Genomic DNA, 13,584 nt, shown 5'->3' with positions numbered 1-13,584 from the left:
AAATTGATCTTATGCCTTCTAAATATAGGTGTACTGTATCACAGTTCCACAACACAACTTGGATGATAAATGTTCTTTTTTTCTCTTCTTAAATCAGGTCCCTGTTGGGCTCGATGAGATGAGATCCCTATGTAGTGGTCATCATGGCAACTTGTGACTCTCCCCCTATGGTGTCATCCCGGCAGCAGGACTATGGTGGCCAGAGGTTGGATGCTGCTGCTGAGGACAACTCAGTTGTCTCCACGGAGACCACTGTCACAAACAGCACCAACAACCAGTCGTCACCTGTTGCCATTGGAGAGTCGGAGAATGGCCTTGGAGGGCCAGTTGTGAGTCCACGTAGATCCACTACTACCCCTACCACTGTCAGTGCAACTATCGACCCTGTAACTGATCAGAGTCGGAGAGAAAGCTTTACTTCCGGTAACAAAGGGAGTGTTACCGGAACATTACCAGGAGTAGGAGGAGGAGCAGCTCTGGGTTCGGACTGTTCTGCCCCTGCCACATCCCCTGTGGCACCGGCAAAGGAGATCCCCTGCAACGAATGTTCTAATTCCTTCTCCAGTTTACAAAAATATATGGAGCACCACTGCCCTAATGCCCGCCTGCCTATTGCTGGAGATCATGAAGAGGATGAGGAGATTGAAGGGATGATGGGGGAGGAGAGTGAGGATGAAGGAGAACGTGAGGTTGGTGTTGCAGATGTAGGGGATATGAACAGTGAAATGGAGATGGAAGAGGATAGTGATGTGGAGAACCTGTGTGGTGAGATCATCTACCAGCCCGATGGCTCTGCCTTTATCCTGGAGGACTCCAAAGAGCAGCGTGGCAACCAGGGGGGGCTCTCTGGGGCTCTTCAATTCAGGCGCCTGTTGTCACCCCAGACCTTCCCTAGTGCCCAGGGCAACAGTGGCCAGAGTGGCCTAAGTCCAGGAGGGGAACGGTTGGAGCAGCCCGCTGCACCCATGTCCTTCTACCCCCAGATCATTAACACCTTCCACATCGCCTCATCCCTTGGGAGCAAATCACTAGCGGCTGACCACCCCTCCTTCCCAAATACCTCAGCTGGAGGGCTGGTGGGCGCTGGTCCTGTGTTGCACAGTTTCCGTGTCTATGACCTCCGCCACAAGAATGACAAAGACTATCTAACAGCGGAAGGTGCAGCCAAAAACTCCTGTGTGTCCAAAGATGTCCCCAACAATGTGGACTTGTCCAAATTTGAGGGCTGTGTGGCTGATGGGCGGCGGAAACCTGTTCTGATGTGTTTCCTGTGCAAGCTGTCTTTTGGCTACAGCCGTTCCTTCGTGACACATGCTGTCCATGACCACCGTATGACCCTGAATGAGCAGGAACAGAAGCTTCTGAGCAACAAGCATGTTTCTGCCATCATCCAGGGCATCGGCAAGGACAAAGAACCTCTTATAAGCTTTCTGGAACCAAAAAAACCCCCAAACGCTGTGCTACCCCACTTTCCCTCACCTGCCAACTTCCTGGGGCCAGACACGGGGCTCCGTGGCTTGTGGAATGCTTTCCACAATAGTGGGGAGAATGCAGATTCTCTTCAGGCAGGGTTTGCCTTCCTGAAGGGCAGTGCCAGCAGCTCCTCTACTGACCAAACCCCCAGAACCCAAACCATGCCAAAGGCTGAGACCAACCCAAACCTCGGGGGAGGGGCTGGTGCCCACAGGACCCTCAGTGGGAGTTCTGCCGCTGCTGCCACTGGTGGTAGCCTAGAAAGACAGAACTCTGACAGTGACTTCAAAGGCCACGTTAGGGACACATGCACTTTGCAACCCAATGGGCCGGACCTGAGCCAGTACCCGTCCATTAAGCGGGAACCCGGTACAGTGGGAGAAGAAAGTCCAGAACAGGATGAGGATGCTTATTCACTTGGTGGAGGAGTAGAAATGGAGGCAGATGAGGAGGAGGAACAGATCATAACCATGGCAATGGCGAGCCAACGGGCCGATAGCACCAGTAGCAAAGATTTCCCTCTCTTAAACCAAAGTATTCCCCCCCTTTCCAACAGTGTGCTTAAGTTGAGCAGTGAAAGCAAAGGCCCTGCATCCACCTCGTCTAATGCCCTGCCTATTTCTGAGAAACTGGAGATGGAAAAGCACCTTCTGTCCACTGCCCTATCAGCTGGCAGAGAGCGTGAGAACAGCAATGACTCAACCACTGATGGCCTAGCAGGACGGGACGGGTTATCACCATCCTCCAATCCACTTGACATGATGATGTTGCGCAGAGATGACGAGAGTCCAGGTCCGCTACATCAAAACACAGGAAATGCTAGTACACCTGGAACGCCAGGGACTCCAGGTACCCCTGGTCCAGGTGAAGGATCCCCAGGCAGTGGGGTGGAGTGCCCCAAATGTGACACAGTCTTGGGATCCTCTCGGTCTCTAGGAGGACACATGACAATGATGCATTCACGCAATTCCTGCAAGACACTAAAGTGTCCAAAGTGTAACTGGCACTACAAGTACCAGCAAACACTGGACGCTCACATGAAGGAAAAACATCCGGAGTCTGGTGGATCGTGTGTGTACTGCCGCACAGGACAACCTCACCCTCGTTTAGCTAGAGGCGAAAGCTATACATGTGGATACAAGCCTTTCCGTTGTGAGGTCTGTCCATCCTTTATTTTATCTAATGGATTTTGTTTGACTTATTTTTTTATTTTTTATTTAAAATAATGTGTATTTGTGTTTATTTTTTTGTATCCTTTTTGACAGTTTCACCATAACATTTCAATTTGCTTACATAACATGCTTAAAAAATTGAGTAGTCTCTACAAGTTTAATAGGGCAAATTTATTTTTAAGCCGTTTCATCAGGCATGTGTCAGTTAGGATATGTAATAATAATAACACAACAGTTTTCAAGATAGTCCTCAAAGGAGAAGATATACAACAAAGTGCCTGTGTCAACAAAGTGTACTTGAGATAATTAAAGCTGGTCTCAATTTAACTGATTATTCATTCATCAGATACCTCTTGCTGTTTGTCATAAATGCTTTTAATGTTTTGTTGTTTTTTTTTATTTTTTGAAACAATCCCTCTCTTTTAGGTATGCAATTATTCAACTACCACCAAAGGAAACCTTAGCATCCACATGCAGTCAGACAAGCACCTGAATAATGTGCAAACACTCCAGAATGGTGGCAGTGAGGCACCATATAATCACAACCATGCCAACCCTGTGTCTAGTGCCAGCCTTGGTGGAAGCTGCAGCGCACCCTCTCCATCAAAGCCGAAGCAGAAGCCCACTTGGCGCTGTGAGGTATTGAAATAAACAGAGCATCATTGTAGCATAGAGAGAGTACACATGCCAATTAGCTTGTTGCACTGTCTGCACAATGAGCCAGTTATTTCTCTGTGCGTCACTGTGTCTATTATTTATTTTTCTCAACCAGATCATCTGACCTCTATAATAAAACAGTGTCTTATATATTCAAGCAATATCTAATTATTGTTACATCAATTCAAAACATAGCATCTTTGCACCAGGACTATTAACACATGGATAAGTTGTGTTTTGTCGGTTAATATTGAAATTTTGCTTTTGATTTCTTAGTTTCCATTCCAGACATCATGCAGCCGTAAATCAGTTCGTACATACAAACTGTTTCTTACGTTGCAGTGTAAAGTAATATTGAGGTAACCAGTCATGCTGAATATGAAACCTTAATTTTTTCACCAGGTGTGTGACTACGAGACCAATGTCGCACGGAACTTACGAATACACATGACCAGCGAGAAGCACATGCACAACATGATGCTCCTGCAGCAGAACATGAAACAGATCCAACACAGCCTCCATCTGGGCCTGGCCCCGGCCGAGGCAGAGCTCTACCAGTACTACCTGGCTCAGAACATGGGGCTCGCCGGGGTTAAATTGGAGAATCCAGCTGGCAGCGGTGGACCAGATGCCCAAATGATGATTAACCCGTTTCAGCTAGATCCTGCAACTGCAGCTGCTCTTGGATCTGGCCTAGGTGATTTAAATGTTGCCTCATAAGATTGAGATTGGCATCCCTAACAGCTTTTAGAGATGAGTCAGTTATAAACCCAACAATTCCTTTTTTGAATTATTGTTGCTCATAAACTTCACTTTTATGTTGTTTTTGGTTCATTGTTTCCCACAAGCAGTTTTATCTGTAGTATCTAATTTATCTGATGCCATCTTGGTATGCTTTCTTTTATCTACGCGTGTTTCTTCTAGTTCGTCTTCATCAATCTTTGTGCCCTCTCACCTTCTTTGTCACTTTCCATCGTTTTTGCCCTAGCCCCTTTACGCTTATCCTTCTCTTGATTTCTTTCTCTCTTATCTCTGCTCTCATATGGTGCCTCTGTCATTGTCTCCTTTCTTTGACCCCTCTCGCTGATTAAAAAATGATTATGAGATGCCACACGAGAATTATTCTTAATCTTTCGTTTGTAATTTTCTTAAATCAGCTTAATCCACCCGTCTCTACATCACAACTGCCATCACCACAATATACACACACCGTCCAACCTTTACTCATTCTGCAGAGATGGATTCGCACATGCCTACACACGCACACACACGCACACACCCCAACAAACAGCAGGAAGCGGATTCCCGTAGGAGTGAGAGAGATTTAACAATGACCCTGCAGTGCTGCACACCCACTCCCTCCTCTAGTGTGGAGGTCACAGCCCAGCTAGCAGATGTACTCTCAGTGAATTACACTGATAACTCACAGCTCCCCATAGTGAGTGCAGATGTACATAGGTATAAATGGTGGGAGCAGGAAACCGATTCAAATTCAGATCCATATTCAGCACAATGCATACATGCATTAATGCATATTTTCCGTTTCCGCAGTGTTTACCTTATCATTTAAACCTGCTGTAAGTTTATTTTACTTGGTGAAGTTCTGTTTATTTATACATGCCCTAAGTGGACAAATTACTTTTTTAAACAATCTGTTTAGATGTGATATCTTAAATTAAAAAAAAACAAACAAAAAAAGAAAACCATGATTAACTTTGGTAACATGCATGGAGGGACAATGAAGGGATCAAATGCGTGAGTTAATTACATTTGCATGAATTGCAGATCTCGTTTTTGTCCCAGGGTTGGTGGGCAGAGGAAAAAGAAACGTGTGTGTAATGCATTGATCAGCTTTTCAAATCTTTGGTTGAAGCAAGAAAAGCCCGCAGCCCTAAAACCATTGTGCCACTGTTGCTGAGAGCAGTAATTAAAGCTACCTGATGAGCGAGTTAGCAATTTGAAAAGGATGATTGTAATTGATCCTGATTCAATCCTATTAGGGTTTTTTATAGACAAGACTTTGTAAGTAGCCTTAGTTCTCTGCAAGGCTTTATTTTATCAAACCCCTTTGTGCAGGAGAGGCCTGCATGGGTGAAGCTTCTTTTCCGCACTTAATTTCATTTAATAAAAAAGTGTATCTTCCTTTTTTTTCTCCCCATATGCATGTTAGCCTTTTCACTTTCACCTCAGATTTGTATAGCTGGCATATTTCTTTTCCTTCCTTTCATTTAACTTGTTACCTTTCTGCGCTGTGCAAAAGCAATTTTTACCTTTTACACTGTCTTAATTTATTTCCAGTTCGCTGCCTAACTTGTGTTTTCACTCATTTTCTCTGTAGTGAATAATGACCTATCAGCAGAGTTGCGCCTTGCCAGCGGTCAGCTGATGGCAGATGATCTATCCATGGTGTCTTCAGGTGGAATGGGGGGCATGTCCTCAGCAGACCCTTCCCTTTCTGCCTTGTCACCACCCATCAGCGACCCCTCGCTGCGCCTCTACCAGTGTGCCGTGTGCAACTGCTACTCCACAGACAGCCTAGAGGCCCTCAACGCCCACATCAACGCGGAGCGCTCCCTGCCTGAAGAGGAGTGGCGCTGCGTGGTGGGTGATGTCTACCAGTGCAAGCTCTGCAGCTACAACACGCAGCTCAAGGCCAACTTTCAGCTGCACTGCAAGACAGACAAGCATATGCAGAAACATCAGCTGGTGGCTCACATTAAGGAAGGAGGCAAGGCCAACCAGTGGAGATTAAAGTGCGTGGCGATTGGCAATCCGGTGCACCTCAAGTGCAATGCCTGTGACTACTACAGCAACAGTGTGGATAAACTGAGACTACATGCCACCAACCAGAGGCACGAGTTCGCCATCCGCCTCTACAAGGTAAAAAAAACAAACAAAAAACAAAACAAAACTCTTTGCCTGCAATCAATTATGCAAAAATCACCCTCATTTCAAAGAAGCGGGATAAAAAGTCCCAGATGTCATTGATCACATGAGAAATATTTCTTAAAGAAAATAGATTTTACCGTTTGCTTCCATTGGAGGGACTGGTAAAGTACGGTAATGCATAATGAACTGACATCTTTTTGTTTTAAACAAATCCTTCCTGTCCTCTTAAGTGCATCGTCACACAGATAAAAAGTTCCCATGAGAATGGAACGACAAAGATAAAAAAAAAAAGGTCACTGTGAGAGTACCGAATCAGATCTCCATTTGATACTGTTACATTTCCTGCTTGCTGTTCAGCTCTATTACACACACGGTCATGTAATATCAGTGACTTTAAATTATCCTACATGATTTACCACCGTCAGCTGTCTTCACTGTAATAAATAGCTCTAGAATTATTAAAAAATAATAATAATAAATGTAATGTTAGGCATAGCCAATGCATATTAGTTTTCTCCTGGGCTAAGGGAAAGGCAAAATGTTGTGAATGTTACTCTTGATATTTGATCTGCCTTTTTTTTCTGTGCACAAAAATAAGCAGTTTGAATGCAGTGTTTATGTTTGCGAAAATAGATTTTAAAATATGCATTCTCGGTGGAATGGGCATTTTTTGCCTTTATCTTGATATATCATGTTCCAAGTGTACATAATGTGTCTCCTTAGCAGACAAACATTCTTTTTTTTTTTTTTTTTTTGGTTGAAAAGAAGAAATGTTGAACTAAAGATCATCTACTGATGACATGCTTTATTGTTTATGTTTGTTAGCTATTATAGAAGGATGCAACACAGCAGGAACTCAGCTAAATAAGTAATTAAATGTTATACACTTAAAGGAATAGAGCTTTTGCGAAGAAATTCCAACATGTCCAATATTTGGCAATGTTTTCGGGTAATTTGAGCTGTGAGACATCTCCTTCAGCTTAATAGGATGTTGCTACATTTCTGAGGCCTCAACGTACAGGATAGAATCAAGTGCATTACAATAATGAGGTCTCCTTTACAGCAATATGCAAGATTGGGCATTGAGACGCAGTTGTGTGTAAATGTGTATACGTTTGTATGTTGTTATGCCGTAGATGTGGGAACAATCGCAGGAAGAGTACATAAACATGAATGAGTGGTAATTGGGTAGAGTTTTATTTAGATGATTTGCACAATTTTAAAACAATAAAAATAATAAAAAAAATCATAGTTTTATTTCCTTTTCATTTTCTTATCAAGAGGTGATTTACTATATTTAAGCTAAGACACACAACATAATGCTAAAGATGCACCACTCAGAGATGTGTTACTGCCTTTTAGATCTTTGTTTTTTAAAGCTATACTGACTTTTCTATTCAGAACTATATTTACCAGTATTTAAAATATTGTTTCGTGAGCAGTTACTAATTATTTAGATTAGCAGCAGAGGCTGGATCCCACCGTGTGTGTGAGACAGCAGTAGCTGTAAATTAGAGTTTTACTAATTCAAAACGAAAACAAAATGATTACGGTTGACATTGTGGACTGTCGTTAGCATCTTATATTAGCAATTAGTGTTTTTAGAATTACTAATGAAAAACACCTGTCCGTGTGTGTATTCCCTTGAGAATGTACGGCGTCCTTACTGCCCTGCTTTGATTTTTTGTGACATTGAAATATTTCAGATCGTCAAACATATTTAAATATCTGACAATGATAAACCAAGGAAATCCAAAATGCATTTTGCAAAAGATGATTATCAAAAAGCTGTACAAACCATCATACCATCAGATGGTATGAATTTCTCTACGAATTCCATTCTTTTAAAACATAATCTGGAATTTCATCAATAAATGACTCCAAATGAAACCAAAAAAAAGTCTTTGGAGTAGTCTAGTCAAAGTCTGACATAATGCTAAAACTCAGCCTGTTTAATGCCAGAGAAAGTAATTAACGACTGAAGCATTAGTCATTAATTACCTTCATACCTTCCCCAAGTATGAAATGGGGAAGGAAAAAATTGACAGAATTTATGATTCCATTTGCTGCAGCAGCCTCAATGAACAGCTACAAGCTAGTAAAATGAAGAAAAAAAACTTGCAGATACCAAAGCTTCTTCTCTTAGTAACACCTTTCACAACGAACAGTGTTGTGATCCGAACAGTTTAGTAGCACTTTGGCATGGTACATTTACCACTGATCATTGACCAGCTAGTGTTGATCAAGTGGAAATTGGCTAATTATGGTTAACTGATTTTTCCCCACCAGGCAAATTCTTGATGCATTTCCACATCATGTGAATCACATTTCTTTAGCTAAATAGTCAACAGTCATTTTGTTTTTTTTTAATTAGCCACTTCACCTATCAAATTTTACATCAACATTTTTATTTATTGTTTTTTTGCTTTTATTGAAATATTATTCCTTATTTTTTTAAGGATTTGCATTTATTTAGGAAATCTCTGAGTCCTAACTGTACTAGACTAATTGGCATTCTCGGGGTTATGTAAAACAGTCTTTGCTAACTTCAACAGGATGTTCATATTAACACAAGATTGTCAACAGTCTGGCAAGGGCTGAACTTGGCATGAGATGAACTGGAGACGTCTCTGCTCAGGGGAACTTGACAAATTCTTAGCGAATGTGCAGCTTTCACATTATACTCCATTACCTGAGGCCGTAGCATATTGAATCAGCATGATTAGTTGACTCAAATCATAATCTCCTTTTTGTCAAAGGAAGATTTGAGCACTAGTCCATGTGTCTTTGTTTCCACACATGTACAAGCATTTAAAAGAGTGGAATCACGTCTGACTGCCTTTTCCGCTGAGTTCATATGAGCCACTTTTAGTTACCAAGGTTACACTAAATATTGGCAGGAATTTAATCACACAAAGAGGTTACAATATCAATGTAATGTGTACAAACTGGAGAAGCCTTAGAGGTCTATTCAACTTTTATATATATATATTCAAGGCAGTTTTCAGAATCAGGAAGTACCTTTTAAGACACACATATGCCAGCTTTGCCAAGGCAAGTGAGGGTCATCCCAATGTCCCCTGAGTGCACCCGAACACCCCTGTACCTCATCTACCCACCCACCCATTCCACAGGCCTCAACAAATCTGTTCCACAGATGACGCTTTTAATGCCTCTGGCAGAAATTCCACTATTTTACCCTTGGACATGTGGTGGTAAAACAGAGAAAGAGAGCTAGAAAAAGTGTAGACGGGGCTAAGTGAGCTGCAGAGCAAAAGCGGAGGGAAAAAAATCATTTCTTTATTTGACCAGAAAAAACACCTCTCCTTTTATGTATTGGCAGAGGTGAGAAGCACATGGGGATAGAGGTAGCTTGGCCGCACGCATAAAAGATCCGAGTGTTGACGACTTTACCATCTGGCTTTTTGGAAACAGAGAATATCTTTATGGCATGGGAAACCATTTGAAGATACAAACAAAAAGCATATTCAGGAGATTTTATGGCCGCTTTGTAGCCGCCATTGAGTACTTCTGAGGGGAATTGAGAGTTTGAAAGTCGTTTTTTTTCCAGACTTTGAAACAGCAAAAGGGAAATGACATTAGCAGTTCATGGACATCAAATCATCTGGTGTCCAGGGCACAGCAGGTGGCGAAGGAGCTCATAGGCCTTACATGGAAAAAATAAAGGCCTGCTACTCACCACTTATCGGAAATGTGGGCAGTCTGGTTGGCCCTGCATTATTCATCATAAGAATAATTACAGCCTAGAGTTTAAACATTGTATTTTTGCATTTAGATTTTAAACAGTGTCTGTTGAACCTTACTTTGAGGTTATTATTACAACTGTCAACCATGTACAAGTTTCCATCCCTCTAAGAAAGTTGACAAAGCAAGAGGTGTTATGAGAAAGTGTCTGTACTACCACTCTATGAGGTGTAGCGTAGCATGTCTATAGCTGACCTGGCTCGTTTTTAGTTTAGACTCGAATATTATGATATATGGCTTCGTTATGAATTTCAGTAACAAACACTGGCCTTAATGCACATGGAGTTGAGAGTAAATCTGTCAGTGCCATTCACAAGTGCTGCCTGGATAAGTAGGGGGTTTAGTTTGAGGTGAACATATGTGTTTGTGTGCATGTGTCCCAAAAGGGCTTTGAGGTTGAGATCTACGTTGTGCTTGTCCCTGGGTCATTAGGAGTTGAGAATGTTCATGGCCAATGTGGCGCAGTCGAGGACCACACACACACACACACACACACACACACGCACGCGCACCCCCGCACGCATACACACTGTTATAGAGACCATGGCACCTGTTTCTCAGATGGCTATCCAAATAAATCTTAAACTGTTCTAAAATCACTTCTACTCAATCCAAGTTTCTGTCATAATTCAGATGGAAATGGACATACAGGATCCACATAGTTTTTTCCATAATTTCTTTATTTTCCTTATTTTATTAGCATTTTAGTCTTTATACATTTGCTCCTAATCTCTTTTTAAACTAAGCCTGAAAGAGTCTTAAAAACCTTTCACAGTTTATGACCAACGTGGACTTAAGGAGTGGGTGCTAGTAATTTTCCCCTGTGCCTTTTCATACTTTACCAGTTTATTTGTTTAATCTGCTGCTTGACATTTTCTACCAAACAAGCATCAGTTTATACCGTACATGGGCACATTGCGTACCAGTTTTGACAAGTGACCATTTAGATAAATGTTCTATCTACTGTTAATTTAATGTTAATCTAATTGTAGTCAACTGTATGGAAATAGAATGATTTGATTCCATTAAATTAAATCTTACACAATGAGTTTCCCTTCAATTATTTTGGTTTGATGAGGGGTTATGATGAACAATAGTTTGAATTCAACTGGAATCTTTGGATCATTTAGATATATTCTTTTGCCATGTCTTTCCCACTCTTTGTTGAGTCCTTTTCATTCTGCCTCCCTCTTTCGGTCCAACTCCTGGGGAGCAGTAGGTAGGGCATCTCATTACCTATGATCCTCTTGGCAACACCAAGGCTTGGAGTCATGGGGTATGGCTGAATTAATCTAAGGAGTGATAGGAGGAGAGAGAAAGGAAAGGAGGCTACATTTTTAGATCAGGCTTTCTGTGTTTCACTGTATTTTTTTTTTCTCTTGGCCCTGCCTTTGAATTTAATTTTCCTCCATCTAGCTCAGATGGTGGTAGCTTTGCTTGTGCATCAGCGATATTAGGTCCACCACTGGGGCCTTGACTATTAGCAGGGGTCAAGCCTGTCTCTCTCATTTAAAAATCAAATGGCCCAATATATATGCAGCTCAAATTATTGGACTGTCATTTGGACTTGTGTGATGGGGAAATGGACAGGAGATTGACTCCCATAGATTTGCATAAAACATCATTGTGCTGGTCCGTATAATAGAAAAATGTCTGGGTCTATTTCAGACGCATGGCCTCATTTATGGCGCAGGCTCTCAGCTGCACACACAAACACACATCGATGTACTGAATATGCACATGCAGAGGTGCGGTACTACATAGATTCATAGAGACACTCACAAATGTGGGTATCAGGTTACTGTTTTTCCACTTGACTCCATGTACGTCTGTTCCAGACACAGGCTGTTGATAACGGCGTCCTTGTCTTGCACTCCTAGACAGACGTAGAGTTGATATTCTCTTCAAAAGGGAATCTTGTCAGACACTTCACGCCAGATGCTACTTGACTGCAAGATATAGATTTTCATCTTCTGTCATGGAGACGTATGATGGCATGAAAAGTTCAGAGCTGTAAACACGATCAGGCAAATTTTCACACTTTTTATTTCTTTCCCAAGCCAAAAAGCTTGTCTGTTTAACGGTTGCATTTCATCCCTCTCTACGAGCAAACTGATGCCGGCTAGTAGATTAGTCAAATAGTCTCCTGTTTCACCTGCGCTGTGATTACAATGGAAATCTTTCAGAGGTCAGGGGGCGGGGTGCTTGGGGTGGTGGCTAATTAAAGCATAAAAGCAGGCGTGCGTTTGTGTGTGTGTGTGTATGCTGTGCCGATGGCTTTGTGTTTGAGACAGGTTTGAATGGACGAACGTCCCCACCCTCGTCTGTCTTCTTAATAATCCTCATAGATATTAATAAGAGTTGCACCCATTCTCCTACTAACTCCTTTACCAGATGGTTGTGTGAGATGGGGGGGTGTGCGTGTGTTTGTGTGTGTAATGTCCAGCTTTGATCCGGCTTTTGGCTGACACTCATAAATGATGCTTAATTACCCTAGCCACCCCCCGCCCCTCACCTCCTCTCTACCTCTGGACTCCCCAGTGAATTAGTTCTGGCTGCAACGTAAATGCTTTTTGTGTATTTGATTATAAAAGGTGAGTTTCTGTCTTTTCGAAACGGAGAAACAGACACTGCCGGTTTTCTCGGATTAATAGCCAGATGTGATCCTTTTAATAACCATTCCCACCCCTCACTGTGGGTCATTTGGGCTGTGTCCATGTGCAGGAGACTGTGAAGCAGATCTGGGCTGACAGGTATGGGAACGATAGCAGAAGGGGGTGGAGTGGAGACAGAGGAAGGATGAGGGTGGTGGTGGGGGGTGGAGGGGTTGTGAAGGCCTTGGAAGCAGGGGGAGTAGTATGAGGGATGCAAGAACAAAGAAGCTGGCAGGAGTTTGTCTTTGCTTTTCTGTCTCTTCCCCGTCTCCTTAACCCGCTCATCCTCACTATATCCTGGCCAAAATACACACTCCCCTCCTCCATATTCAAATCATACACCCCTTTCTCAAACACATTTTGTATATACCTCCGACTCCTTTCTATCCCTTCATTTCTCTTGGGGTTTGATTATCTTGTTTTCACTAAGACAACAGACACCTTTTGTTTAAAAAAAAGTAATAAAGAAAGAAGGTGCTTTGAGCACAAATATGATCCCTGGTGGCATGTTGTCTCCACTTTTGAAGCATTGATTTGATCAGACCAACTTCAGACAGATCACATGGCAGGGAGATCAGACGAATTCTTTAGTGGGAGTTAATTAGATTTACTTTTGAGATCACCTGACATTAAAACGTGCGCTTAATTTGTATGAAAGTTGTCATATAATCGTTCGATTCAGCTGTTTCAAACGTTGCATTAGCTCTGCAATTGTATTTAGATAGCACCATCATGCTCTAACCGCCTTATGATTCTATCAGGATATTGATATGGACAAAGTTGAACTGAAATAGTCCTCAACGCCCTTCCAAATCAATAATCAGTCGATTGGAGGTAATTGTGCTACTCCCTTGGAACAATCCCAAGTCACTCTCTTTCTGGGCTCCCCCTTACCCCCAGTCTCACACGCTCTCTGTCATTATCAGCATGTGTAGCCGTATTCGGCATTTCAGCATACCAGCTGTAATTGATTT

General features: G+C 42.3%; 1 protein-coding gene across 4 annotated transcripts in view; it reads left to right on the top strand.

Annotated features, from left to right (window-relative positions):
- The window catches only part of zfhx4 (zinc finger homeobox 4), a 97,636-nt gene that overhangs the window by 32,827 nt on the left and 51,225 nt on the right, over positions 1 to 13,584 (top strand). For all 4 annotated transcript variants that reach the window (XM_028004783.1, XM_028004782.1, XM_028004784.1 and 1 more), the window contains exons 2-5: positions 98 to 2,630; positions 3,072 to 3,284; positions 3,705 to 3,999; positions 5,641 to 6,182. In XM_028004783.1, the coding sequence (XP_027860584.1) occupies positions 144 to 2,630; positions 3,072 to 3,284; positions 3,705 to 3,999; positions 5,641 to 6,182 (3,537 nt within the window). In that variant the 5' untranslated portion in view covers positions 98 to 143. The remainder of the gene's footprint in view (positions 1 to 97; positions 2,631 to 3,071; positions 3,285 to 3,704; positions 4,000 to 5,640; positions 6,183 to 13,584) is intronic.

Source organism: Xiphophorus couchianus, chromosome 21 (assembly GCF_001444195.1).
Source record: "Xiphophorus couchianus chromosome 21, X_couchianus-1.0, whole genome shotgun sequence".
In the NCBI taxonomy this organism is placed as follows: Eukaryota; Metazoa; Chordata; class Actinopteri; order Cyprinodontiformes; family Poeciliidae; genus Xiphophorus; species Xiphophorus couchianus.
Note: the sequence above shows the minus strand (reverse complement) of the source record. Positions and strands in the feature narration are given on the sequence as shown.